At 51.3% G+C, this 27,873-nt stretch overlaps 10 protein-coding genes across 10 annotated transcripts; 5 read left to right on the forward strand and 5 right to left on the reverse strand.

Moving 5' to 3' along the window:
* Positions 1–22: 22 nt before the first annotated feature.
* FPOAC1_003865 (uncharacterized protein) lies at positions 23–3,326 on the forward strand (the record flags this gene model as incomplete). The annotated part of the gene is made up of 7 exons (XM_044848420.1): positions 23–61; positions 459–877; positions 939–968; positions 1,017–1,121; positions 2,511–2,525; positions 2,603–2,698; positions 2,780–3,326. 7 exons carry the CDS (start codon positions 23–25, stop codon positions 3,324–3,326), a joined length of 1,251 nt encoding a protein of 416 aa, XP_044714336.1.
* A 1,052-nt stretch (positions 3,327–4,378) lies between these two features.
* On the forward strand, positions 4,379–7,260 carry FPOAC1_003866 (uncharacterized protein; the record flags this gene model as incomplete). Its single annotated transcript, XM_044848421.1, has 2 exons — positions 4,379–4,828; positions 4,936–7,260. 2 exons carry the CDS (start codon positions 4,379–4,381, stop codon positions 7,258–7,260), a joined length of 2,775 nt encoding a protein of 924 aa, XP_044714337.1.
* Positions 7,261–7,980: 720 nt separating this feature from the next.
* FPOAC1_003867 (uncharacterized protein) lies at positions 7,981–10,929 on the reverse strand (the record flags this gene model as incomplete). The annotated part of the gene is made up of 5 exons (XM_044848422.1): positions 7,981–9,049; positions 9,093–9,186; positions 9,237–10,590; positions 10,682–10,793; positions 10,862–10,929. The coding sequence occupies 5 exons, from the start codon at positions 10,927–10,929 to the stop codon at positions 7,981–7,983; spliced, it is 2,697 nt and encodes an 898-aa protein (XP_044714338.1).
* A 627-nt stretch (positions 10,930–11,556) lies between these two features.
* On the reverse strand, positions 11,557–11,973 carry FPOAC1_003868 (uncharacterized protein; the record flags this gene model as incomplete). Its single annotated transcript, XM_044848423.1, has 2 exons — positions 11,557–11,850; positions 11,899–11,973. 2 exons carry the CDS (start codon positions 11,971–11,973, stop codon positions 11,557–11,559), a joined length of 369 nt encoding a protein of 122 aa, XP_044714339.1.
* Positions 11,974–13,834: 1,861 nt separating this feature from the next.
* FPOAC1_003869 (uncharacterized protein) lies at positions 13,835–14,509 on the reverse strand (the record flags this gene model as incomplete). The annotated part of the gene is made up of 3 exons (XM_044848424.1): positions 13,835–13,920; positions 13,970–14,012; positions 14,081–14,509. The coding sequence occupies 3 exons, from the start codon at positions 14,507–14,509 to the stop codon at positions 13,835–13,837; spliced, it is 558 nt and encodes a 185-aa protein (XP_044714340.1).
* Positions 14,510–15,770: 1,261 nt separating this feature from the next.
* FPOAC1_003870 (uncharacterized protein) lies at positions 15,771–18,454 on the reverse strand (the record flags this gene model as incomplete). The annotated part of the gene is made up of 3 exons (XM_044848425.1): positions 15,771–17,647; positions 17,684–18,189; positions 18,318–18,454. 3 exons carry the CDS (start codon positions 18,452–18,454, stop codon positions 15,771–15,773), a joined length of 2,520 nt encoding a protein of 839 aa, XP_044714341.1.
* Positions 18,455–19,468: 1,014 nt separating this feature from the next.
* FPOAC1_003871 (uncharacterized protein) lies at positions 19,469–20,449 on the forward strand (the record flags this gene model as incomplete). Its single annotated transcript, XM_044848426.1, has 1 exon — positions 19,469–20,449. One exon carries the CDS (start codon positions 19,469–19,471, stop codon positions 20,447–20,449), a length of 981 nt encoding a protein of 326 aa, XP_044714342.1.
* Positions 20,450–23,818: 3,369 nt separating this feature from the next.
* On the reverse strand, positions 23,819–24,274 carry FPOAC1_003872 (uncharacterized protein; the record flags this gene model as incomplete). Its single annotated transcript, XM_044848427.1, has 1 exon — positions 23,819–24,274. The coding sequence occupies one exon, from the start codon at positions 24,272–24,274 to the stop codon at positions 23,819–23,821; it is 456 nt and encodes a 151-aa protein (XP_044714343.1).
* An 811-nt stretch (positions 24,275–25,085) lies between these two features.
* On the forward strand, positions 25,086–26,086 carry FPOAC1_003873 (uncharacterized protein; the record flags this gene model as incomplete). Its single annotated transcript, XM_044848428.1, has 2 exons — positions 25,086–25,289; positions 25,352–26,086. 2 exons carry the CDS (start codon positions 25,086–25,088, stop codon positions 26,084–26,086), a joined length of 939 nt encoding a protein of 312 aa, XP_044714344.1.
* Positions 26,087–26,950: 864 nt separating this feature from the next.
* FPOAC1_003874 (uncharacterized protein) lies at positions 26,951–27,628 on the forward strand (the record flags this gene model as incomplete). The annotated part of the gene is made up of 1 exon (XM_044848429.1): positions 26,951–27,628. One exon carries the CDS (start codon positions 26,951–26,953, stop codon positions 27,626–27,628), a length of 678 nt encoding a protein of 225 aa, XP_044714345.1.
* Positions 27,629–27,873: the final 245 nt, after the last annotated feature.

A 27,873-nucleotide genomic window follows, 5' to 3' on the forward strand; every position in this document is an offset into this window, starting at 1 on the left:
CACGACACATCGATTGAACACGATGCGAATAGCTTCAATTTCCCGGTGTTTTGACGATGCTGTAAGCAGCCGGTTTTTAGAAGCCGAACATTCACCGAGCCTGCTTTTCTGCCTATTCTGCCCTAGCGGTGCCAAACATCCTCTTTACTTTTTGCACAAACAGAGGCAGCCTGTGCATTTCTTCTTCCTCCCACTCAACTCACCAGCCTCTCTTTCTTCTTGACTTTTCCACCATCAGCCGCCTTTTCCTCGCAGTCTGCCCCTGCACAAGATATCTGTATTTATTCCTTTGCTGCATTCCCTTGCGCCACCAGCTCGCACTTTACTTCGCACTTCGGCCAGAGGTTACCTCAGTCATCGCATCAATCATGTGAGTAAGACAGGGAATAACAACGTTAAGGCATGACACAACGATCACAGAGCTAACATTTTACTCCCCTTTCCACAGGCCCTCACAGCGACCGCCAATCATCATATTCGACTACGACGGCGCGGCCGTTTGCGTACCGAACAGTGATGGAGAAATCCTCCGGCCCAACTTCAACGACATCCCAACTGTTTACAATGACGACCTTGTCGCAGCATTTCCAGAGGCCAAAGGCGATACCGGTGGTTTTCTCTTCAAGACGAACTTAGATTTTGATGGCGAGGATATGTTGTTTTGCCGCGGAGTCGCTGGCCTTCGAGGTTTTGAGCGATGGGTTGATGAGCTGACCAACAAGAAAAAGATTCGGGATGGGGAAGGCACCCGCGAGTACGATGCCACGGACGCCCACATCGAGGTCAACTTCATCAAACTGCCCCCTCTGCACGAGATCACCGATTGCGTCTTCCATCTCGCACAGCCACACAGCAATGCAGTCGATATCGGCAATATGTACGTTTTAGCGAGGCAACAAATACAGGCCGACATATATACTGATGCAGTCGTTTCGCAGGATAACTCCCTTCGAAGCCCACAGCGGAGAGTAAGTAGTACCCTAACTCAATTGAGCAGACTGCGCTAACCTGCACAGCGTCGCAGGCCAAGTACTTGCCAAGGTCAAGTTTCACACGGCAAATGACACCAATTGTATCGACGATCGCAAGCCCGTATGGACAGGTAATACTGGAACTTACCAGTACGTTGTTGCCTGTGCACAAAATGATGAAGATGCCATTATCTTCGGGTTTTGCCGTTCCGAACTCCTTAGCAAGCTTTTGTCGTTTGGGCATATGGTCGAGCAGACTGATGTGCTCCATGTGGGGTATTACGACGGTCCATGCTTATTGGCAGGGATGGATATCAAAGGCGAGGAAGGATGGAACGCCTTTGAGTCCCGTTTGAATGCCATTCTTCGACGGGGCCACCCCTCATGTGACAGTTATCTACTGATCAAGCGCCGCTCTGCTGCTGTATGGCCGGCGATATCTGGTATCGTCACTGAGGAGTATTAAGACAGCGAACTACGCGGCGGGCAACAAGGTTCATTCAATGATGTTGTGGAGAAGGTCGTGAACGATGTATCACGGGTGCACAGACAGGCAAGAATCGTTATATTGAGCCGACAGAACGAGAGGATATTCAGAGACAGAATAAAACCTATTCAAGAGATATACCTAATCAAGTGAGGGCCTATATTGCCCTGGCCATAACTTGATCAATAAGATCTAGAAAACCTGTTTACTATTCCTATTACTATGCAGTACAGAACTAAATTTGCAAATCCATAGGCAAATACGCCATAGTAGTACTGGCAAGAAGATACGCACTAAGATACGCGATAAGATATGAGACAAGGTGCTAGATAAGATATGTAATCTGATACGGCCAGCTGGTCAGTGCATGCATTACACATAAACTGCACCCAATACAGTCGCTGCTATGTAGATTCTAATGCTATTGGTGCTTAAGAGTGGAGATGTTTCAGGTAAACCCCTGGAGCTAGTGTAATTCTAGAATTGCACATGTAGCACCTAAGATCGGAGATCTATCGCCCCTCTGCCCTAAAAAAGCGGGACATGTTCAGTCCTCTTTCGAACATTAATCAGTACAATGCCACTCCTACATTCTATTTTATAAGGCACAGTAAAGCCGAATGAATTTAGTTCGCCGATTACACATTGTCATTCCCAGAATACCATCACCGACATGAGCTCTAGCCAGCATTTAACTTATAAACTATCCCAGGACCCCTCTCTCTCCCCCTGACTATTTAAATACGCGCGACTATCAAGTTCCTGCCTATATAACCCCCGTCCTAAGAGCTTCCTTACGCAGGCCATCCGACTCCTTGCCGACAAGATGTGGAACAGTCACTGCAATGTTTTCCTGCTTTCGGTGCTGGTGTTAATTCTGTTACCCCACCTCGCCAATTGCAGCAGTGGTGCTTGGGCAATGCGCTTTGCAAAGGACACTCTTGAAACATCTGCTACCTCTTTGAACTATATCGGAAACGACAGACCTCGGTTATCACTTCGAATTCGCAAGGAACATTCAGCACAACACACTAAAGCAATATTCAATACAGCGTCGCCGGAGCAAGGTGCGTACAATATTGGAACATATTAGTTTCACATCCGCTATGCCCTCGCAAATTAAACTGACCATACTCCTACGCAGTACATCTCCTGACAGAGCCCGAAACTCTGAGCCCATGAGCAACAAGCGCCAGCACGATGCCGATGTGGCCAGCGAAGAGCAGCGCCGTCTGGTCAAGTAAGAAATACGCAAGGGACTGTGTCCGCTTGCCTCCGAGTTGATCGTCAGACGGGATGAACTGACAATGCTGTGTTGCAGGAGAGCAAGGAGCGACGTAACGAGCGAGGCTGAGGCATTTACTCTGCTGTCCGTCGACGATATTGTGTTCGAGACAGGCACCAACGTTGGCGATATTAGCCACGGCAGCTTCGCTGCCTTTTTTGAACCAGACCCTCGACTGAATACCGACGACGCAGGTCAATTACCCATTGCTGGGCACGCTCCCGTAAGGTTCCATTACAGTTGGAAGACATTCGATGAGTGTATGAGAGAGCGCCTTGGGTTAGGAGGGACCGATAACAGCACCTACTGCTGTACGTTTATATGTGTCCCCAGCACAGCACAACCCCTTCTTCGGTACGAGTATCACTTTACCGGCCAAGTCGGCTTTGGCACGCTTGTACAGCTGCTTGAAGCAAGGCTAGTCGGGTGTCAGTTACCTATCGTCAGAGGGGTCCTCGATGAGGTATCAGCCTCCGTCCGGTTCACCTCAAGCCGCATGACGCTCAGCGGCGACTACCTCCTTCGCGCAGACGCTACCCATGAAAGAAACCATGACGAAGACCATATGGACCTGACAGGGTAACGAATTGACCTGCACCTCCCGAGATCCAACCCTCCACATAATAGGTTTTGGCATATACCGCCCAAAGCTCGCATTCAAGTTTATCATGTGCAGAATGCTATCGTCAGGCAGGTCGACAAGGAAGACGTGGCAGGCTATTTTTCCATCGTGTGCAAGTTATAGTGTTGTGAAGACGTGGCAAGAGACGATGTGGTGGGTTATTTGACTGGTTGGCGTGTATGGACTGCTGTTAAACCCCTCAGACTTGAGGGAGCTGCAAGGAAGGGAAGGCCATCCAGCGACTTTGATTGCTATACGGTGATATGCACCTGTTTAAGTCCCTTGATAGCTATAGGCCTGCATTAGTTACAGACCCTCGTTGCAACCTGCATCTCATTAAACATTATTTCAGTTCCTTAGTTATGCTATAGCATTCCAGCAACAGCTTTAAATTCACCAGCCCAAGACGGAAGCGATAAACAGCAAAGTAAGCAGATATAGCTAGCAATTTACCACTACTCCACAGGAACAACAAACAACAGTTAATGCAATGCAGTTAATAAGACAAGGAAAGGCAAATAACCATTATTCTACTTTACAAACATCACAATTATCACAAAGCAGCACAGAGGCAAAGCATTAAAGCAGCCAAACAGTAAAGCCGCCGAGCAAAGAACCAAGCTGCACCGCAGTCCCACTATGATTCACTTCTCCCCCACCACACACCACCCCCTCTTCTTTCCCTCCTTTCACATCTCCCCACACTTCTACACACTCATGCTTCCATCCTCACATTGTAGCGTATACGCACGCCAGAGTCCCCCATAACTATACCAACTTTCCCACACTTAGCCTCTCGTGCTTCTGAAAGCCCTCAGCCAAGCGCATGTACCTGGCCACCTATTGAGCCTCCGCATTGAAATACCGTCGTTTGTGTACTCCTGTCCATCCTGAAGTCGTCGTTACCCTCTAACTTAAATCCGATTACGCAGTCAGTCGACAGTGTCTCTCGTCCACGCACCACGTTTCCCAGTCATACCAGGTCTCAGTTCAGTGGCTAGCCCACCTTCGCGATGGAACATCACCCTCTCGACAACTTCATTTTCACAGTAAAGACTGCGAATCTCCCAGGGCATGTTCATTTACACATGCTCAGCGAGTTCGTCAGCATCCCATTCTCGATCACAACACGCCATCCTACCGCTAGAGCGATCCCGATCGGTAGTCGGTACAGCTTTAACCAGCTCAGAGATGCCATGAAGCCAGAACTAGACCACGCTGGCGAGAGCTTCGAGTTCATCGTGCCCACCGGAGCTGGAACGGAGAGACGGTTTGAGGTCCACGACCAGGCCTCACTATCGAGATTCGTGGGTATACTTGCGGCAAACATAAAGGATGGAAAGCTAAATATCGCATCATCCTCATTCGAGGCACGTCTTGTCCTCTTTGACCGACGCCCAGTACTGGAACCAGGCATCGCTACCCCTGTGGCCCCGAGTCCGGCAGCCAGCGTGACATTACCGGTAAGCCCGTATTGGATCCAGATCAATGAACGTGATCATCCTCGTTCCTTGGAAGGATCGGCGGAAAATTTGGATGAGGATGGGAAGCTAATGGAAATGTCTGGTAGGTTCGCGAAGCCACCCCCCGCAATCATCGTCCTCCAGCACCTCAAGAGATCATCGTCATTGAAGACAACGAGGAGGCGGATGGTATACTCGGCTATCTTCGAGGGAAGAACCTAATCATGGGAGACAAGGTTCGCGCTCTGGCCTGGACATTCAACATCGACAACGCCGACAAGATGGACATGGACACAACTTGGAAGGTGCCTGGAATGAGGTCAGAAGCCACCATCGCCCAGTGTGCTTTCATCTACGAGCTCGGTCGCCGGCTTCGTGAAGATCCGAGCATGCAGGGCATCTATAACGCGGACGGTGTAGGTTGCGGCAAGACCTTCACCACCCTCATGCTTCTGGTACTAAGACGCATCGCAAGCCTGACGCGTCAGCACGTGAAGGACTACCCGAAGCAACACTACTCGAAAGACCCCACGAGGAGCCTCCAGGATGGCAGCCGCTGCGCGTTCACTCTGTTAATCGGAGTACAATGCGTATGCGAACGAAACAGTATTCTTTCTGTTCTGCTCGACAGACTCCCGGACTCGTACACCGTGGTCACCTGTCCCGTAGCTATCGCCACGGTGTGGACCAGCCATTACACCAAGTTCATCCAGCCTGCGTTCGATGGAGCGAGCTTCCCCTTTCGCGGAAAGCCTGTGCTGCACGGCTACGTATGGGTTGAGAAAGCGAGTCTACAACCCCTCGGAACGTCGCCCGCAGCCAGCATCAGAAGCTTCATGGTCGAGCCGGTGGTGCCAAGGACGACAAAGTCGAGTCCTTGCCGACTCAGCAACGGTCCAGCAAAGTCTCAGTGGAGTGTCGATGAGCTTGGAGAAGCGCTGGCCAGTGGGTCAGATACGGAACCCATGGCCTTCCGACGTCACGCATCATTCACACAGGAACGTCGCATGAGCCTGATGATTGTCGGGCGGGAGCGTCTCAGTTTATGCGCCTCAGCCAAGGCCACCGACGCTTGGGATGTGGTGGACGTATGGGTCAAGACACCTGCCACGCCGGTCAGGGTGGTTCAGGTGGCGAAGTGCTTTCTGCTCGATTTCTCCACCATCATCTGCGATGAAGCGCAGGAGTACAAAGGTAAAGACAGCAACATAACCAAGGCAATGCTCGGATTCTGGGCAAGGAAGCAGAGGCTGTCGCAACCCGCACCATTCGCCGTATTCCTCAGTGCAACGCCCGCGGTCAGGGACCTCAGTGACTTGGAGACCGCGTCCTCCATCATCAACTGGGGCCAAGGGAAGCACACGAGTGTCATGAACGCGCTGCGGCTCGCCGACAGGCATTCCAGAGACAGGGACTCGTCCGAGTACAGACACGCCATCGAATCCGCATGCAAAGCCGTGGAGAGATGGATGATATCGAGAGCAGGTTACAGCCCCATGCTCAACCAGGGATACAAGATCTCGCTGTCACACCCAAACCCAGAAACTATCATCAAAGCGTTCGCCATCCCTGAAGAGCTGCGACAGTCTGTACGAGAGATCGTCGATGAGGTTCGGGGAGGGATCTTGGAGAAGACCACAACGGTGGACCCTTCATCAATCGAGCAGGTCATGAAGTCTGTCAACGGAGCTGACTTGATGTGGAAGGCGGGACCGGTGCCAGGTCTTCAAGCCTGTGTGAAGGAAGACAGGATGTTCCCGTACAGCAAGGGCCGCGTGGAGGCCGACATCAAGGCGTACGACGATGCGGAACGGAGAAGTGACAGCGCCTATCTCCAGAAGTTGGATCTCCTCACCAGAAACGACCCTATGTTCCCCGAGATGTCAAACATCGTGCGAGAGGCCTCACGAGGCAAGGTAGCCTACAAGCCCGACCACGAAGTCAGCCGCGAGCCATTGCACATCCTCTTGCTCACCCAGCATCCCTGCAACGCCGCAGCCGCCTACGTTTACCTCAAAGAGAATTGCGCCGGCGTGGCAGACGTGGAGTGCTTGCTGTCTGATACCACGCCAACAGCGAGAGCTCTCAGGCAGGCACAGTTACGGTCGTTATCCGAGGGCCGGAACGTCGACCAAGGTGGGAAGTCAATCGTCGTCATCACCACGTTCCGCCTGTGCGGGTTTGGGTTCAATGACTTTGTCTTCTGCAACATCATGATCCAGCTTGGCGAGCCACAGACGGAGGCCAGTCTGATCCAAGCCAAAGGCAGGGTTGCCCGTCCCGGGCAAAAGAAGGAGACCTTCCGGTTCTATCTCAAGAGGGAAGGTAGCGAGTCCGAAGAGCTGCTGAGGATCAGGAACCAGAGACGTGCCGGTCTCTGTCATGAAGACGTCCGACACCTGAGGCTTTTCCAGGGACTCGAATTCCGCTGATTTCACGCCACCATCGAACCCAACTGCACCTCGACGGTGGGAGTCGATCGGTCAGTGGTAAGGTCAGCCCTGCTACTTTGGCTGGAGTCTATACGGCTTGACGCCGCGCCTCCAACCCTACATCGCGTCTCGCCATGTCACATCAGGCGTAGAGGATGGTAGCAAGAGAGAAGGATCGCGGTCACCACTTTTTGGACCCTGCCAGTGACTGGAGAGCAGGACATGCCAAGTGTAATAAATTAAGATGTAATATAGCTTATCCAGTGGCGAAGAGCGCGAAGGCGCGTGAGAAGTGCATATAGAGAACAGTAACCGGAAACGCAATACGCAAAATGATGACATCCCACCATGTAGTGGCAGCACTCGGTGCAGACTAATAAGTCCCTTGTTTTCTACATATGCAGCATCGGAAGGGATGAATGTATGGTGAAAACTGGAATAAATAACAGGGAACCGTCAGAACTCAACAATGCTGTAACAGGACGAGTGACAAATACAGTGCTGACAGGTTGTGCAGTTGAAAGCAGCCATGCCTTCCCCCGCTCATTCGACTTCCAGGACAGTCTCGGCTTGCATACACATCTACAATATCCTCAAAGGGATAGACCAACAGCTTCCGCCCCTTTCCATAACCCTTCCCCCTCATTCCCAGCGCAGAGAAACTAACACGATCGGCAACCAGATATATGAAGGGTACATCCATCATCTACAACCCGTCCATCAAGGACCCTTATCATTCGTAGACGAACATCCGTTTTTTGAAATTACCCCTGTGGACGACGGGCTCGACTGCGCGTTCCCGTGACCAATATCCTTGGACGGGACCGTCTTGAGAAGACGGCAGATTTCATGTTCAGAGAGGGACGAAATGGGCTTGTCGCCCTGATAGTCATTGAACGCGAAGTGGACATCATTGTTGTGGACGATGGCGTTGGCCAGTGACTCAGCAGCGTTGAGAAGTGCATTCATGTACGGCGTGTCGAGGGCCGCCTGGAATTCTCGCAGTCTCGGCAGCGATGATTCGCCATGTAAGCCATTGTAGTAGTATCCGGCAGAGACATTAAGGACGTGCAATTCCTTACGACGGTAAGGTATCAGGGCAATAATACCCATCCCTAGATCCTTTGCCAGGGAGTTCCATCTGAACCCCTGGTGCATGACTGCACCGACGTAGCCCGAAACCTCTGCTGCTTCCGATTGCGCACACTCGACCGGGAGCAGCTGTCGAGTAAGCCTGTCTCTGACGGCAGGATCCAGTCTCACCTGACCTCCCCCCATCGCCTTGTATGAACCCCAGGGAGAGGTCTCAACTCGCGCTTCCTCCCATAAGCGACGCGCAAGGTAGCAGAAGAAACGCTGTCGGTAATCGGCCTTCTGTTTTCCCAGGCGATGTCGGTTGCTCCTTACCATTTCGATAATTGCACTTCGTATAGCACCTGTCGCTGGATCTTCGAAATGCGAGCTGTTACGAGACGAGAGAGCATTCTCCAGGTCGGACACGCCTTTACCCTTGAAGCGATTGTTCTGGTCCTTGACGGCGGCGAAGAAGTCTTCCAAGTGCTGTTTCGTGTGTAGAACCGCGGCAAGACCACACCTGTCGTGTGCTGGCAGAGCGACGAGCTGATCTCTGCTCAAGGGATTCCTCAAGTAGAATGCATCGAATTGAGACAAGCTACTGTGGCGGATAGGGGTTGTCAAGGTCGTCACAGTTGTGGCATCCGGGTTGGTACGTGGTGAAGTCCCAGGCGTTGTATTGGGTGTGGTCTCATCGTCCCCAATACCGCTGACACTATTGCAATCAGAGACTGACCCATCAGGACTCCGAGACCCACCCTCGTCGCTTGCTGTGTCCTCGGGGGGCCCTCTGGTCCTGGTTGACGTCTTTGGCAGCAGCGCAGACGGTGCGCTTGCGACTCGCTGGCTCACCTGTTTCACTGTTTGCACCGGATCGAGCGCTCGTGTCGATCGCAACTGACGTCGTGGGAGTGATTGCAGACATGAAGAGGCGACAACGGTTGCGTGGCCTTGCTGCCCTGCGGTCCCATCGGTTGCGCTTGGCGGCAGAAGCTTCGCGCGCTTGCGCTTGGCCAAGTTTGCCTCTGCGGATAACGTTGACCTCTTTGTGCCGCTACCCACGTTCTTCCTCGAAGTCGTGTCAAATCCACCACCTTTTCGAATGGCGGACTCGTGGTCGTGCAGCGGAACGTCGCCACCCTTGGCCACGACGTTTTCGTTCCCCGTGCTGCTCGCATCGATATCACGTTTCGTTAGCCCCTCGATGCTACATTCTCTCGTCGGCTTCTCCAGCTGACGAATGAGCGCCTGTACGGTCGCCACATGACTGCCCAGTGTGGTTGAGTGGTTGACGTTGTAGTCGCGGATAAGGGGGTAATTCCCACATTGCTCGCACACCTTAGCATTCTCCAGCGCTGCCACGATGTCAGGATCGTCCCGGTATATGAAATTGTTGGATGTGGCGATGGACGATGTCAAGCCCAGTACCATATGATACTCCAACGGGGTCGTCGCGACGAACTCGCCCGGGCCTTGCACAACGATTCGGTACTCGACAGCAGCTTCCTCCAGCTGGGTTGGGGAGCAGAGTATGCCCAAGTGCCTCACGAATTGGTCGCACAGTTGACTTCTCACGCTCGCTGGCAGCCCCAGTCTACGCATGACATACTGTTCGAAAGCGTCCCGAGAGCCGTCGGGTATAATTACCCAGGCCTTGTAGCCAATATGGCACAGGTTGAAAGACCGCAGACCATTATCCTCGATATGGAAGCCAGTGACTCCGTCTTTGGCCACGATGTGGAAACATACCTGCGTGTAATCGGGAAACTCCGGCTGAATCGAAAGCTCTTCAAGCCGTTCTCCGGGGTGCTGAGAAGTCGGGTTGTGCAGGCGTACGTGAGCTCCGGTGCTGAAAGATGCGGTCGTGGTGCCGCCATCCTTTCGAGTTCGGGCGACGAAAGCGTCGACGGCTTCGCAGGCTTGCTGCATCGAGGGTCGAGGGTCGTCGTATGAGAAGCTTGGCCATGGAAATCCAGCGTCGTCGTCGATACGAAGAGGTTGAACGCATGCCAGATATTGGTCATCTCCCTGCTTTCCGCGTAATATGTCGGTTTGCGACTCATACGAAACTTGCGGGTCATCGTGAAGGGTAAATAGCCGAAGGTCAGTCTTGAGCGTGTCCGGGTTGAATACGATATGCGGGGCGTAGCCTTGGCCTTGGAATGCGGGCGACTGGGCGAACGATCGTAGAGTATTGGGCAGGTATACACCTGACTGATGGGAATCGATAAAGAATACACTGTCTTCCGTGCCGGCCTGTGGAGTAGGGGACAACGGCAAAGTGTCAGCCAGTCGTTGCATCACAGTTATGCTCTTCGTCAGGCATAGCGACTGTAGCAAGGCTCACCTCTGTATCGTCAAGCGACTCGGTCGACCCAGGGAACATATAGGCGACAGCTCGGCGCGTCGCGCGTAGGAGAGCCACAATGTTGGTTGCATGCAGAAGTTGTGAGGCTTTCCTTCAAAAGTGAAGCCTGCAGTCAGAAAAAATATGGACGACGAACGAATGGCCAAGAGATTCACGTACTCTGCAGTGCGGAGACAGGTGATAAGCTGTCTCAATGAAGCTGCGTCTGTAGGCGTTGGTTTAGCCATGATGCGACGACGGCTATAATAATCAGTTTCAGACCCTCTGGAAGCCAGAGTGTCTAGACCATGACGGTTCAGATCAGTAATCACCCTGCTTGCGGCTGCAGACAGGTGTAATTTCGAAAAGGCAGAATTGTCGATGTAAGGTCGTTGTTTCCAGAGAGAATTGAAGGCAGTCACTGTGGGGCAATGCAAAGGGCATCCCAGCTCAGGCAAGTGCCTGGTATTTTAGTGGGTTCAGTACTTACGTTTTGCCACCTGTATGGTACCACCTCCCTAAGCTTATATTACCACCAAATGTTACAAAGTTCAAGTGTATGAGTCATCAACACAGACAGAATAGGTGACAATATTGACATAACTAAGATAGCTAGGAAAGAGGGAAAAGGTCCTCAGATAAGATTTTATAACCTAAATACTCAAATACAGTGGGAATCAACCCCAAGCTGCCTATTCTAGGCAAATTCCGCTTGTCTTGTTACTTGTCTGCTTGCTAGACAATTAGCCTGCCGTTTGGTAGTGGGTCCCCAGTCCTTTAACTTTGCAGGATTCTCAACACAACAAATTCCAATTCAACAAACTTTTCACAGAATAACGCCACCTTCGCCGAACGCCCCGTGAGTCATCGGTGACTCATTTTCCTTGTCGAAGATCGTTCCAAAGATCAAGAAGCGACTTCATCCAGGGCACCCTGCCTCTCAACGTGTCGACATCGCCGCTGTGCTTCATTCCATAGAGGGCCTTGAGGGCCTTCTTCTCCCTGTGCAGCAAGGATCTGAACTTCGGTTTATTGGCTTGACGGTCGATTGTGCAGTTGAAGGCATCGCAGCCAAGAATGACAAGGGCAACGATCTGGTTGTCATTCATGTTGGTGATATCTTGACCCCAGATGCCGACAGGAGGGTTATTTTGAAGGTGGTGGAAGGCCTTAGACTCCTTTAGTTAATCTCTTTCTTCAGAAGTGAAGTCGGTTACGGGGGCCAAGCTTTTGTAGATGGTTCCTTGGTCCGGCGCATGGCCAGGGTGGATGAGGACTCTGAAGTCTGTCATCTTGTGCGGTGGTTGTGTGGTTGTGTGGTTTTGTTGATGTTGATGTTGATATTGATGAGGAAGTGTTTGACAACTAACCTTTGGAAGGAACAAGAGCTTTTATGGTAATCATTATGATTCTAACTTTATGAGTCATAATATATACCTTTAGACCGGACCTATATTAGCATCTAGGTTCAAAAACTGTGTTTTTTTATGAGTTGATTTTATATGTATACTTCGGGACTTACGCCTCGAAAATCACCCAATAAAAGTTTGGTAGTGGGTTTGTAATACTAAATTCCTACTACCCTATAGTATATAGTTATATACATATGAAAAGCAATACATTGGGTAATTATTCACTTTCAAGTCTATTTAAATTACTATTGTTATAAAGCTAGCTCTTTTAGAGGTCATGTGGAAATTACTAGAGGAAAGATCAAGACAGACTTCAGATAGATCTCAATTTCACTATACCTTTCCACCTGTTCAAATTAAAATTCAATCGAAACGTCGTATATTATTCAATTGACCATTTGAATGTGCATCTATTGATATAGATTGGGTCTTCATTGGAAGCCAATTAACTGTAATATCACCGACCCACCTGGAGGCTGTTCTGTACTGACCTTTTCGTTTTGTTGTGCTTATCGTTACCCTTAAAACAGAAGACAGTTCAGGGTGATTCCATATCTATAGAGTATCGACAGGGGTATCCCCTGAAAAATCCAATAGAGGGGGAGCATGGAAAACAGCAGAGGTTTATTAGAGACATTCAATGGCGCATATATTATGTGAGGACACTGGAACGGCAGAGCTATTGTCCTCACGGAAGCCTGCTCTGCATGCCATTTCACGACCGCGAAAATCCAGACGTAGCAGAAAAGCCAGAATGCAACAGTTGCCTATAAGATATGTATTATCCACTAAGCCCTACAGAACTTCCACCAGGCATACGCCCAGGCTGTGCATCCCCATCCTCTCAGCCAAGCACAACTGACTGTGTCTTACGAGAACTGCGAAAGTGGTCAGTCATGTCCACCAAGACATCAGGATTGACCGACTTTGTATTGGACGATCGATCGAGGTTGTATGAGGAAGAAGTTGCCGCTGTTCATGCAGCTCGATAGAAGCTTCCCTTATAAGAGTTAAGGCTATGTAAGTAACACTTGTGTTGGAAAACCTAGCCTAGTCTTGGGAGCAACCTCGACTTGATTTCCAGTTGGAATTTTGAGGTATGCGGGAAGATTAGCCTTTATTAATAACCTTAAAGAAACATAGGAGAAGAAATCTGAAGCCATTTAAAAACAGTCCAAAAATCACAATTAATAGAGCAGCGACAGGGATATCACCATGTGCTGGCCATGACGGCATTGGCGACGATGACCTGTCAACGCCGTCGTAGAACCTTCGCAGACGTGCAACTCAGCATCGTCCAGCGTTGCCCAGGAGGTTCAATCATCGTGGTGGCATAGCGACAATGGACCCATATCTCAGCACTCTGAAGGCAACGTATACGCCGCACCTAATGCACAAATGCCAGAATAACTACGTATTTAGGCACCTGCCTGCGAATCAGGTGGTGAGCGAAGTATATATGCAGACTGGATAAGTCGCAAGCGTGGCCTGGCATGAACCATCTATCATCTAGAACTAAGTAAGCAAAGAAGATATTTATCATATGGCCATGTGAAACAGGAAATGCGTGGGCCAGACGGAACATGATAGAAGGAACATATAAAAATAGACCTGTCTAGCTGGATTGATCTTCCCTGAAGACACAAATGAACTATACTTGTATTACATATCCGGATGCTGGGTATTGGCGATAAGAATAATAGTGTCAGTCAATAATAATAAAAAGATCACCATAGTAGTATCAGAAGACACCGCCAGCTAGCTCCCTCTGAGACGTTTCTCCATTCTGATACACAACAAACTCATGATCGACTCGTCCCTTCGTCCCTGCTGGAGTATTAGCTTATTGTCTCAATGTAGTGCAATATTTACATACCTACTATGAGCGTAGTGTCCATTTCGCAATCCGCTTCGTCCTCCTAAACCATGTCATAGACAGTGCCCAGCATTCAGCACAAAGACGCAACTACCCCTCTGCTGTAAGCACCATCTCTACCGAGACGCAAGTGACCGTTGTCGGCGAGAGGTCCAGATCGACACGGTACGTGAGGGTATGGTCAATACGCCACGTCATTTCGATCGCATCTGCATGGACAGGGTATGTCGACTGTTGTTGGCGAAGCAGGTTCTTGTGATGCGATTCCAGTCGCGCGATGCCAGTTGAAAAATCACCGCTCGCGTGGTCCGGATTCCTCATTCGCCGATGATGATCCAATACGACCGCGATCTCGAGCCGGATCTGTTGAGAGAGTGTTCCGGCCAGCTGGAGACCCAAGTATAACTCGCTTTCGCTTAGTTGTCGTTGTCGCATCATATCAGCAACGCGAACCGCAGCGTCACATTCCCGGATGACCTTTTGTCGCTGGAGTTGCCCAACCCCTTTGGTGTCGTGGTATCGTTTCAACTTGGAGAGCATGTGCTTGAGCGCGTCCTAAACTGCCTCGTGCACTTCGCTCAACATCTCCACGGCCTCCATGTCGGAGTAGGTCACGCTGACTGTTTCCCGTTCCATCCTAATCTGCATGGTCAGTCCAGTATATCAGGGCGGGGAAGATCGGGGGCTGACGTTTTGTTTTCTCTTCTTCGCGGGTCGCACCTCTACGAAATGAATCCTATCGCGAGGACGCGACGGTCGATAATGTCGCAGATAGGAACGTGGATGGAAATGGCTGAGCGAAACGCGGAAATCAGCGATATGTGAGGCCACGCCTGAACGCAGAGTGTGTTGTGTGTGAGTGGTTGTGATTGATGTTGAAATTTTTATCCCGAGACGTTGCAGGATGGAGAGTTAAATGCACAGTCACATGACAGCTACTGATACGGAGAAAATGCTGCAGACGGTAAATGCAAGAAGGACCGGGCCGAGTTATCTCCGGGCAATGACAAGCTTGTATGCAGTGATCCTCCTCGTCTAAACCTGCTCGTCGATCCGTATGATAAAAAAAGAACCAAAACGTCCCCTGCAGTGTATACATGTGCCTTCATCAGAAGGTGCCAGCGATCGCTAAACTTGGCACAGCGATCTCCCTACTTCATGCGTCATCCAGCAAGGCCTGAGCCCTTTCTGACGTTTTCCTCGTCATCACCAAGAATGGCAAATTTGTTCAGGACGAGGGTTATTGATTTAATTTGCATATTACACACAAAATAACTAAACTGCATGCTGGAAGGGGCGCTACAGAAAGAGGCGCGGCCTTGTAGCTGAGCATTTTAACTAAATAATGGCTCTCAATTAAAGGCATCGCTAACATATAATCACACCTACGCGTTCAAGTGAACAACTGAGTGATGTACAACAAACGACGTAAAGCATAATACATTTGGGCGAAAAAGCCTAATGAAACTAAGAAATTCTTTCCCAAGTCTCGTCCAACTTAACGTTCATTGCTGGCAATCTGTAGGTAATAGATCGCTCTAGTAGGAGGGCAGCCTCGCCATTCCAACCTCGTCCGATCCGACCTTCGGATATCTTCCACCACAGCACAGATTATATAAACCGCAGCAATACCTCCCCAAGTGTGCATCAACGAAGGATGGCAAGCTTGATTCACAGTTTCACATAGGATAACAAGCACCAAGAACATGGGCAATACCACGAGCAACATGAACGAACAACCTCCGTTCCTCCGACCAATATCCCCGAACCACATCACCGTGAGGGGCCATCCACGCCGTGCTTAACGGGTAACCTGTCTGCGAGCGCAATCCACCAATCTCGGCCAGTCCTGCGTGTGGGAAATCAAATTGGAGGGCATGTCCTCCAGAACGAAGGTGTTGCCAGCGTTTCCCACGATCTGCGCATCGGCACCTGGAAACGGCATCAGACCGAGTTCTTCGGAAAGCAGCAGCATGTCACGTGTCGCTTCGTCGCCAGCCGACCAAATCATACCCGCCCTTCCAGCCTCGATCATCTGTCCCTGCATATCCAGACGCGAAATGGTGAGGGCACCGTTGATTCTACCCCGGACACTTGGCAGGTTGGTGCTGCCGTTGGAAGATCCCGAGTCCTGGACAGCAGCATCCTCCATGTAGACGTCTGCATCATCGTTTCCAACAATGCTACCAAGGGCAGACGAGGGTCGGTGTCCCGTATCGAGGGACATCTGGGACACGCTATTCGACAGTTGGTTGTCGCAAACACTCGACCTTGCATCATCGGCCGCAGCCGCCACACATGGTTTGGTCGTAGAGCGTCCACGTGGTTGGTCTGCAGTACCCCGGTCTCGTGCCACCGCGCCGCTGGAGTTGGACGAAGATATCGACACGGCATGCGTAAAGTTCGACTTGGCCTTGGCGAGGCTCTTGCCTTCCTCTTCTGAGGGTTCATGGGCATATGTGAGGGTTCGATCGTCCCAATGCCACCCACGACGGGAAAGAAATTCCATGGCGGCATTAGACACCTTGATGACGGGTTCTGGATACTGCTTGGGGAGGAGTGGGTGCTTGAACTTGGCGTGACCTGCCAGCAACATCTGTGACCGCATGGATTCATCGAGCTTGAAGTTGCGATCGTAAGGATACCAAACCACGTCCAAAGAACCATTCAGAACGGAGTGGGCCCGACCCCCAAGGTGAGGGAAGGCGGCTGCCTCCAGTGACAGAGGGTCGGCTTCGAATCGAGACGTTAACCAGTAGGGCGTAATCCTGCGCAACGCTTTCAGCTTGAGCGTTAGCAATTCACGGTCTCTGATCATCTCTACCGTGCAGTCGCCGCTGCCGAGGAATCCGAAGATGGCAACCTTCCACTCGTCGATCATCCTGTTGTAGTGTTCCCAGTACGTTTTTGCAGAGTCATCGCAGCGAAACGGCTCCGTGACCCAGTCGCGCAGACGCAGATCGGTAGCGTAGACCTGCTTGTCCTGTTCATGTGTAGGAATTTCCATCGGCAGGCCAAGGGGAGATGTTTGCATCATCGATATGTATCTGCCGTGAGAAAGACCCGTCTGACCGGAAAAGAGTTGTCGAGCTATTTCACAGAGGATGTGACCACACTCGAATGATCCTCTCTGGCCCGTGACCGAGCAGACCGTCACCCTGAATGTACTGGGCTGTGCGTTGAATGTGAGGTACGACGTGAAGGCCACGATAGAGGAGCGGGTCCTCTCTTTGTACGATGCAAGCTTTAGCGCGTAGTCGTCGTCGGAATCGCGAGGCTGAAGAGGATCCCAGTAGAGCAGGTGGCCGACCCTACGATCGAACACGGCCATGGTCCAATGTCCGGGGCCAACGTTGTGATGTATAGGGATGACCGTGAATTGCTTGTCGAACTGCGCTTGTTGCAGAGACTTGTTGGTTTTGTAACCGAGGCGGGATTGCAATTGCATGTCCTCGAGCGTCGTGCCGGGTATGATGGCGTCGTCGGAGAAGGCTGATACGTGACCTGCGCTACCGGCAGGTGGGTTCCGAATTGGAGGCTTGTGGCAGCTGAGTGCTGCTGATGCGACGAGAACATCGCGTGCGGCATAGTACGTGGCAAACTGCAAGCCCACTATGAAAGCTGATTCGTTCAAGCATGTGTTGGGAGAGACCTTCAGGTCCAGCAGCTGCGACAGCTCTACACAGAATGACACCTAGTCCTTCTTGTAGTAACGCTGTGTGGTGGTGCCAGGCGGCGAAGGCAGCCACGCGTCCAAGGGCGAAGCGCCGAGGGTTTGGATCTTCGTGCGGCGAGGAACGATGTCTTCGTCGATCCTTAGACGAGATCGCTCTTCCTTGGAGCCAGCCCGAGTCTCCCGAAGAGGCCCATCCCAGTGCGTCCAGTCGGTTCGGTAGGGAAATTGAGCAGGCTGGGCATCCAGTTTCTGGCTCACTGGCTGGGCAGCTCTGCTCTCTGCTGGGTGGAGAAAAGATGCAGTGCCTCCTGGTAAACCTATAGTCCCCACCATCACCGCGGGGCTGCCGTGTCGAGGGACGACATGCCAAGCAGAGCTACCTGGGGGCGGAGGTATCACGTCAGGCAGCTGGGTGGACGACATGCTAGACGTTGTCTCGGCGAGGTGTAGCCAGCGAGGAAGGTGACGCGCACGGGACTGGAGATATATATGCGGGGGGGGGCTATGTGCGCGGGGGCAATAGGAGGAACTGGAGAACGGATGCCTATGGGACAAGTAGAAGATTAGCACATCAGAGCTTGTTCAAAGTGACAGTGATGCAGTAGTAGGCACCCTGACCAACGACTTGCGCCGCAGTGCTGAGTGTTGGTAATAAAGGCGAAGGATAAATACCGAGTAGCGTTCTTGCGATCTGTTTGCGCGGCTTGGCTTGGGCTAAATAAGCATGCGATAATCTCCTGATTCTGCAGACCTTGAATAAAATCTGGTTGCGGCTCGTGCGGTGTTAACGACGAGGGAATATTGATCATTCAGGTATGTCAGAGAGCAGAAGACGGAGAGAGGTTGGAAGATAAAGGGGAAAGTGAGTGGGCAGGCAGTTAAGTTCAAGGGGCGTCAGTGTGTTCAGTGGTTACTAAACATGCAGCTTGCAGTGATTCACCTACTCACTCCCCTCTTTCATTGCTTCATTTGTTTGTTTGTGTTTTTTATTTTTTTTCCCCCCCACCCCTCTTGCACCTGCCCTCCGTTTATCACCAGGCAGCCACCCAGAAGCCCGTCTCCCACATCCATTTCCGCCATATCGCTCCTCTACAGAAGAGAGCTCCGCCTTACTATGACGTTATTTACTACGAGTGCATAGCAGTCTATCCTTCGCATCATATAAGCTGTGCGCGAAAGAGAAGCTCGCCTACATCGTACAGAAAGAACGTGCTTGCATCTCCGATCTTTTGTCACCCCAGTGACCATATCGTTTATAAGCAACCTCACAGGAAACCCGACAACCTACTTCCCTCTACCGCAAGCTATTTCGCGAGACCGGTCAGGGATCCTCCACATCGCTAGCCAGCAAACGACTCCAACCCCGAATATCAGCACCCACCACGCCCAAGATAAGTTGTGGTACGTCGCGACCCAGCGGAGAGCACGCGCGTATACATATCCATGCGTGAGAGAGACGCGGACTCGACTGGCCAAAGTGCAAGCGACGAGTGCCAGATTTGGCGCATCACAACACTAGGTGCTAACCCAGAACCTTTTCAAAATCGACACATATCCCTGCCCTGCTTATCCGCGCCAGAACACAACCTTGGATAGCGTGACGGCATTCCCTGCGATTAGGTCGCTCGCAGAACCAGCTCGGTATGCTTGGAACTCATTGCTGCGCTTTGCGGCTCGCTGGAATCGTGCTGACATGATGCCCGGTATAGACAAGGACAAGCACTGCTTACCGTATGCCCTCCCGAAGTCCGAGGAGCCAAGGCAAGAAAAGAGAAGGGATGAGTAGCTCAAAGCCCATGCACAGCATAGAGGCGAGGCTGCAGATGGAACGGGCCCTACCCGCACTGCGAACCGTACCCGACGACGATGCCCCCAACGTGTTGAATGTCGCCTTTTCGACGGTGAAGTCAAGCGACTTTGAGAATCGACGTATGCCTCAGCAGGAGCTATTCGGAAAGCTTACAGGGGAGGAATTTGGCGTCAAGGAACGCGAAATGGTCGATCGATGGTTCAAGGTGTTCATACTCCACGGCGCAGGCCTCAATCACCTTGGATTCCCACACTGGTCTGAACTCACATTCAACACCCAGGACCTTGGAGGTCGTTTCCGCGATGCGGGAGATGCAGTGTCTCGAATATTTCACACAGGCGTCAGCAAAGATCCTTCCTATCAGCACATCATCCAGCACCTTCCAAAACTCACGATGGCCAAGGTTTTTGTACAGTCCCCACTCGGGCATCCGGAGAGTGGCTTCATGAAGGCTCTGTACACCAAGAGCCGGGCTCGAGAGTCACTTTTGATCCAGCTTTACGGACAGCAGGTGCCTTCCCTCTGCTCTTGCTGTGCTGAACGCTACATCACGTCTCCCGTTCGGTCAGGCGCCCATCAGATCGGGCCATTTCACGAGTGCAAGGTTCTGAAGCTTGGTGGGCACGCAATCGGCGACGCAACATGTGGAAACTGTCACCTCCTGGGTCTGCACTGCACCTATTCCAACGTGCGGTATTGGGTTCTGGATGCCGACAGTACGGACTGTCCCAGGACGCAACTGGCAGGAAAGGACAAAGCGAGGCTGCAGAGCTTCATGGAAGCAGAGGCACAACCAGAGGGGTCCCAGACAAGTCCCCTGGAGAGGGCACCCCGCATCACCAGCGAGCTGCCCGGTGTCAACCTTTCCGTCGCAGAACGACAGGCAGCCGTGGCGCGAGCACGGGCGAGAATACTGGAAATACTGCCATCCGACGAGAGTAGGCCTTCTGGTATACAGACCAAGACCTGGGTCAACATCAATGCCGACGCGTAGCTTCGGTGAACGCCGGTCTGCCTATGAGATTGGAGATCCGGTAAAGCTTCTGTGAAGTACGGCAGGTCAGGGTGCGTGGCTCGCAAGCAGCATAGTACAGGATAGCCGCATATTCGTCGTGGAGGCGGGTCGAGTCTATTCAGCGTCTTGGGCAGGGATGGTTGGTTATAGGCTAGGTAGCGACACGATGGTCAATGGCCAAGCATGTTTCGTCAACGGTTCCAGCCGCCCACTCAGTCAAAATAATCGATTTATACCATATCTCACCATGAGTTGCAAAAAAAGGCGACCCCTGAAGCACTGAGATTAGGCCAATATCCTGGGTACCATGCCCGTGCCTGCTGGAGCTCGAGCCACGTATCAGTAGACTAGAAACCGCAGAATGATATTAAATGAAGCATCCTAAGACGGCGATAATTCAGTAAGCCAGATACATGTTTAATTTTTATGACGGCTTAAGCTTTCGTCTTCTCGGTTTCTTCAAGGTTATCAATAAAGGTTAATCTGTCTAGACAGATCAACTATTCAACAAAATATCAAGTCAAGGTTTCTCTCAAGACTCTAGGTTTTCTAATACAGGCGTGACTCATACGGCATGAACTCTATGATATCGGCGACTTATAAAGGAAGCTTCTGTCGAGCCGTACAGACAGCAGCAACTTCTTCCTCTTGCAACCTCGACCAATCGTCCAAGACAATTGTCACTCGATCAATCCACAACGCCAATTCAAGCTAAGTCAGTCAATCCTGGTCCCTTGCTGGACATGGCTAACAACCTTCGCAGGTCTCATACGACACAATGCCGGCTACTGTCAAAAGAAGAACTATCAGCAAGAACGTCTATCCTATGACCCTTCGGTCTAAGGATATCAAGCTGGCAGAAGCCAGATACATGTGATCGAACGTGCATACAGGCCCTCTTGGCTCTCAAGATGACTTGAAAGGTAATGCAAATATATCATTTAACATATACAGTATGTCACTGTATATTGTAAAACAATTGTAAATACAGCAATTCACTGCCATGAGATCATATATGCAGACGACTCTGCCTCCAGTCGAGGATATCATCCTAAGCTATTAGGGTATAGGGTACATGGAATCTCATCCCCTCATGTCCAGATAACCATCGAGGCAGTAGGGATAGTATCATGGCAGAAAACATGATTAAGTATCCTGCGATAGGCACTTATCCGGCGAACAATCTGTCAATGGCATACTCGATATCCTGTACACGGGAAGTCTGGCCTGGGACTGGACAGGCCATTATTGGTAGAGGATGCGATCAATTCGGCGTAGTCGTTTGCAAGAGACTGTGTCGACACTGGAGGCTACGAAATCAAGTATCGATACAGGCCGTTAGAATCTCGCGATACCAGGCTCTAAAATAGTCCAAATGATCTCACACGACCTTTACATATCCATTTGTTCAATTGCATTACAGTATATCGTGATTAAAAACAGGATGCGTCAGTAGAACCGACATCGTCGTGACTTCTGTACGGCCACTGCATTACATATCGCAGTTACTGACGGAACTTGAGCCATGCGCGGTATTATGTAATCATTACCGATTTCAAAAGTCAAGCAAGGCTAACCAATCGGAAGTCATTCTTCGCTCCAGCCTCGCCGGACTCCGGATAAGCTCATGCCCGAAAGGCGGTGGAGAGGGGCAATATCAATTTATGACCAGGCAGGGTAAACAATCGTCGTCATCGACTCATGTTTTACGACTTGCACTCTCTTTTCCTCTCGCTAACATCACATCCTGTACCCCCTTGATCTGCAACACCGCCCGTGTATTAATAACTGGCTCCTTGCCGTATTATCTTCATCTTACACATACGAAACATTCCCAAGCAGCTGCATACGCGATCGCCATGAGCGATGTAGCGAAAACTCCTGTCTACGTAGGCCTGTCCAGCACCATACGCCTACAGCTTCTCCACAAAAGCTGTTATAGGCCAGCCCGTCGTTATCCTCACGCATCGGTCGTCGAGTTGCTTGAATCTTCTCTGGCAGGGGAGCGTCGCTAGGTCATCTTGAGCAGTCGCGGGTCACCATACATACGTATCCTTTTTTGGCGTCCCTCCCGTTCCGCCGCGCCAACAATCATTCTAACCACGGCCACCACAGGTCATTCCCTCCTCTTGAGCCAGGACAAGACAATCCATTATCCGAAACACCGCAGTCACTTATCCGAACTTCTTCCACAACTGTCGCCCCAGCTCTTACGATAATGAATCCGACGAAGTGAGCAGTTGACGATACCGACACCCAACCGACGAGAACGAAGCAGTGACAGCAGCAGCCGTCCTACCTGTTCGCAATTCCAGCAAGTCATCTACAAGATCGCCCATACTCGAGGTGGGAAAGTCAAGACCCAGGTTCTCTTTATCCTTCAACATGCATACCGCGTCGACCCGAGAACCAAACATTATATGCCCCTCCTCCTCTTGTCGAATGGAAATGGCAAGTTGTTGTTCGAACGCCTCATTCCGAAAATCACGTCTCCCCCGGTCTACTCGAACTGGTTGCCTGTGTGGCTGATCCGGAAAGCGCCTCCGTCGCTCCAGACGAGGCTCGTTAGCTTCTGTGCACATCCTTCGATCACGATACATCTACGGACAAGGCATGCTACCATGGTCACAGGGCAACACCCACGATAGAACAGGAGGCATCAACTCCAACAGTAAGACGTTGCGTCAGCTGAGCAAGACAACATGGTCAGCCATATGTAGAGTCGGAGATGCGACCAGGAAGTGTGGCGAGTCATGTGCACGCCCTGGCTGCAGATACCGTACAATACCTAACAAAGTCAGTATTTGTCTTTACCCATCCCGTATCGTAATAATGTAAGAACTGGTTATACTCCCCCATATATGTCTACCTGCCCAAGTGTCCCCGTTTCGTCAACCTGCCATTGCAATTAATAATAAAACATGACATATTTCTCGTTGGAAGTCTCGCCTCCGTCCCACACGTAAATCACTCAACACACAGGGAACTCAATAACGTTTTTATCTATTGCATAGGTCTAGCTCGTTACGTTGGCAGATGGTCCGTAGAACCACCCGCGCCGATATCACCACCAGATACGTGTAGACATACAAGTTTGGGAGTTTGTCATCTTTTAATTAACGACCTAAAGTATCTATCTGGGGACTGTTGATGGCGATTATGTCGTCCAGGCATAATACCTGCTCCCTACGACAGGAGCGCATCGCTGTCGAAATTCTGTTCACGACATCAACGCTCTGCACGCGTCATGCCATGGCCGTATTGCAAGTCTGGCCATCCTGCGTCACTGTCGCTCGTTAACCCCTTCCTCCCCTCCTGGGATTGACTTGTCGATGTTGGTCCAGTCGCTCATCCTCGCCTTGCCGCCCGGCGAGATCTTTCAAAAGATTGGACCACCGTCTTGTTGGTCGTCTTGGCGACCTCTCTTGCTACCACACCCCAGAGATCGGGGTGACTGAGACCTGGCGGTACGTTCGTCATATACGAAGTTGTTTTCCCCTCACACTCGATCTTCATAGTCGTCGTCTTCAGCGGCTGTAGGCCAGCTTGGGCTATGTTTGCTCTGCTCGCCCTCCTCATCGCCAGCTCGGCCGGCCCCGAATGGTTGGAGGAGTCCATTTCCAGACGTCTTCGTAGAGCACGCTCTTGGGTGACGTATTCTTGCTTCGCACCCTGCACTGGAGGTGTTATTGGTCTACGAGCTTGACTCGCAAGCGCGATCACCTTGTCGTCGATTTGGACATAGACCTTCTCTTCTTTCACAGTGACTTCTGTTTCAGGTGTGTGCTCGTCGGAAGAGGCCATCGTGTCGGGCTTGAAGCGTGGCTCTGACTGAAGCTCGCTATTCGGCGGTGGATTCAGGTGTGGCAACCTCGCGCAGGGTATTCGATGACTGATGGCAGAAATGTATTGAAGAGTAGGTAGGCAGCCTTTCGGGTAGTGGACTGGATGTTCGAGCCAGTTACCGTTCTGAGGGTTTGACGGGTGGCAGTGGCGTTGCGGAATGGAAGAAGCTTTGCTTGGGGTTGGTGGCATGCAAATATCGCGGTAGAAGGTGAAAGGTGAAAGAAAGGTGGGGGAAAGGACAAAAAAGCAAAACAAGGTGCACGATTATGGTGGCTGACCAAATCAGTGCGCCGAGAAGGTTGAGGGCGACCACAAAGGTAGGCAGCCGACCAAACAAAGAGGCAACCAAACAAAGAGTCACAACACAATACGGCAGACATTAAAAAAAAAAAAAGGCACCGCACCGATAGACCTCGCCACAACAGCTCATACAGCTGCAGATTTTCTTGCTCTAATGTATAGGGGTTGATCGTCTGGGTGATGTTGTTTTTACGTGGTTGCTGCAAACGAGGGCCCTTTGTGATTGAGAGGTTGGCTTGCAGTGGCAGACAGCTGATGCCAGGCTTTGCAAATTGGCCAACATCTCTCTGTGAAACGCGACTATCGCGTCCCCGCCTATTCACCAAGCTTGCCTCACTCTCTTCTCACTTTCTCCACGGAAACTTCATTTCCTCCCTGCCTACCACTCGCCATTCTGATCACATCTTTCTCACTATTCCCTCCCCCACGCCCTTTGCCATTCGCTCCGACAGATTGCAGCTTCTCCAAGATGGCATCCACTAGGGACATGTTCGAGCGATTCAGAAACCTCGATAATGTCAAGGACGTCCCTCAGCATCAGCTACCAGACATCCGGGAAGCAACGGATTTGAGCCTCACGGTGAAAGATTTCGGAGCCACTCTGTACCCGAACTCTTGGACCGACCTGCATTTCGACATTGGAAACCCGGGGCATGTCGAGCGTTGGGAACTCGTGCGTATCCGCGTCCCCCATTCCCCTTGATCTAGCCCACTACTAACACGTCGTTTACTCAGTACCGAAATACCATGGAAATCTGGGAAGTGCATGGTGCCAACGCCGATCACCTCGGCGATGCCAACTTCCACGGCCTGGACTTTGTCGACCCGGACGCCGAGACTACCTTCTGGTCTGAGATTGTCAGGCTACACCCCCGCAGCAAAGAGCTCAGAAGCGCTCTCGATATGCTTCCCGCTCTTCAGTCTGACTCGTCTAGGACACCCCGAGGAACCTTCATTGCCTCGCTGGTGATGCACCCTGCTGGTTGGTACCTCTTCCATCGGCTCCTGACCATCCCTGGGCTCATCGCCCACTTCTGCTACCGATGGGGTGTACGGATGGGGGTCATGTGTACTGAGTGCTCTCACACGTACCGAACCCACGTTAATGGGAATCTCGAACACACGTTGGCGCCTCACACGGAGTGCGTAGTGTTTCGACCTCCGATGAATGGGAAGCAACTTGGACGTGGAGCATGCACCAACTGCATTCGCACCAACCCAACACACGAGTGCGAATGGGCCACTTTCCCACAAGCACAGAAACGACACGAGAGGGAGGGCCCCGACGAAATCACATTTGCTGGTGAGAATTGGGCATCCGAAAACGAAAACGCCGACTACTACACCCTGCCTAGACTGAACAGTAGGGACTGCATCGCCATCGGTCGCATAGCCATGCCCCCAATCCTGTTTGATGATCAGGGCCGTGCTCTGCGAATTGACTACGGAGACCAGAACGAAATCATCTGACGCTGCTATACGATGGGGAACAATACGACGGTGCCATTTTGACAGCGATGGTACCATAGATGCCGAGCTATTTTACATTGAGAGGTTGGAAGGAGAATACCCTGGAGTGAGCATTCTAATCATAGAATGAAAAAATAAAATAAGAAGTTTCTTCCCATTATATAACTCAGGCTAGTAGCAACTGGCAAGTGATGATCTTGGTGTTTTCGTAATTATACATATGAGACTGAATACAAGCTGTATAAAGTGATTGTCTCGCCATCGTGTTTCCCCATCTCTCACGTGAACCAGTACCTGACAACCAATCGTCATTCAACGACAACATTACATACGCCAATCTGTTCAAATCGATGATAAAAAACGTAGTACGTGCAGCGATAGCCAATTGAGATTATCCTCACGGTAGTATAATAATCGGTCTTAGCATGTGAAGAATGCACAACTTGTTACCATCCCATGAACACTGGTAGCATGCCCGACAAGTGCTGAACCTGCGGCTCGGCAAGGATAATAGCCTTATGAGGCATAATGCAGGTCATAGTATGTATTTATTTATGATTACGGAGAAGGACAGGAAGTTGAGGCCTGCTAACGCAGCCAGCATGCATATGAACGATGTCAATATTCATTCAGTACAGAGTCTCCGTCCGCATGGAGGAGATGAATCCTCGCCAGACTTTGTAATCAGAGACAAGACACCAGATACGATATAAGAAAAGCTGCCAAAAGATCCCAAGGGGCCAGTAACGTAGAGGAGAGTGTCACAAGCGAGCCAAAGGTGGAGGATCAGTAGCTACAGTATCCAGATAACCACAATAACGAACGATAAGAGCGTCGCTGGTGATACGTTCAGCCGTGGACCGTATGGAAGCCATTCTTCTTGTCTTTGGCAATGGCCGCCCGGATCTCCCTCCATACTTCTGCGCGTTGTTCGCCATACGCCTCAGCTGGCCAATGGTTCGTGATAAGAGGACAGTCTGCTGGATTAAGTTGATCCACGGTATAGCTCACGGTGGATTCCCCAATCCCCCTTCCACCAAGAAGTGGGAATCTCATAGGAGCGACGCTATCGTCGTCTGCCTCGTACGGAGAGAGGTACCGCCATTCACAATCGCTCTTCGTGCCCCAGGCGCAGTTGGAGCATTGGCCACCGACGAGGGACTTGATGCAGATGCAGCAGTGGAATGGCCATGGAATGTGCTCGTCGTTCCAGTCAGTGGTTGGGGTGTACGCGAAGGTACAGTGGCGGCACATCGTGGGGTTTCGAATACCGAAGAAGCTGGGGAGAAGAGCCTTCAGCCGCTGGATATTCTGGCCAAGTTCCGCGACGAACCAGCCGCGAGGATGAGCGTAGTCGGCTGGAATGTAGGCATCCTGGAGCTTGCGTCGCATACAGCGATCGATGAACTCTGCGAGCACCTTGTCGTTTTTCGCAAGGGCCAAGGACTAGGAGAAGAAGGCGAGATGCTGAGCCTTGTCGCCGACTTTGTTGCCTGGGCCCATGGTGAGCTCCACGTAGAGAGGGTAGCCTTCACGATATAGAGCATTCCGAGAGCATATCCAGAAGCTGAACAGATTTGAGATCTGAGTCTTCGGACCGGTCAGCAAGTCGGCGTAATGATGGGGGAATCAGTGGTAGACGTACGAGCTCGCCGTGCGCGGTATGTTTCGTGATGCCGAGGATATTCCCACGGCCACGCCAGGTGTGATAAACGCCTTTCCTGAATTCCTCGGAGCTGATCTTGCAGACCGCGACAGAGGTGAGATCAGCCAGTTCTCTCTTCTTC

Source organism: Fusarium poae, chromosome 1 (genome assembly GCF_019609905.1).
Source record: "Fusarium poae strain DAOMC 252244 chromosome 1, whole genome shotgun sequence".
NCBI lineage: Eukaryota > Fungi > Ascomycota > Sordariomycetes > Hypocreales > Nectriaceae > Fusarium > Fusarium poae.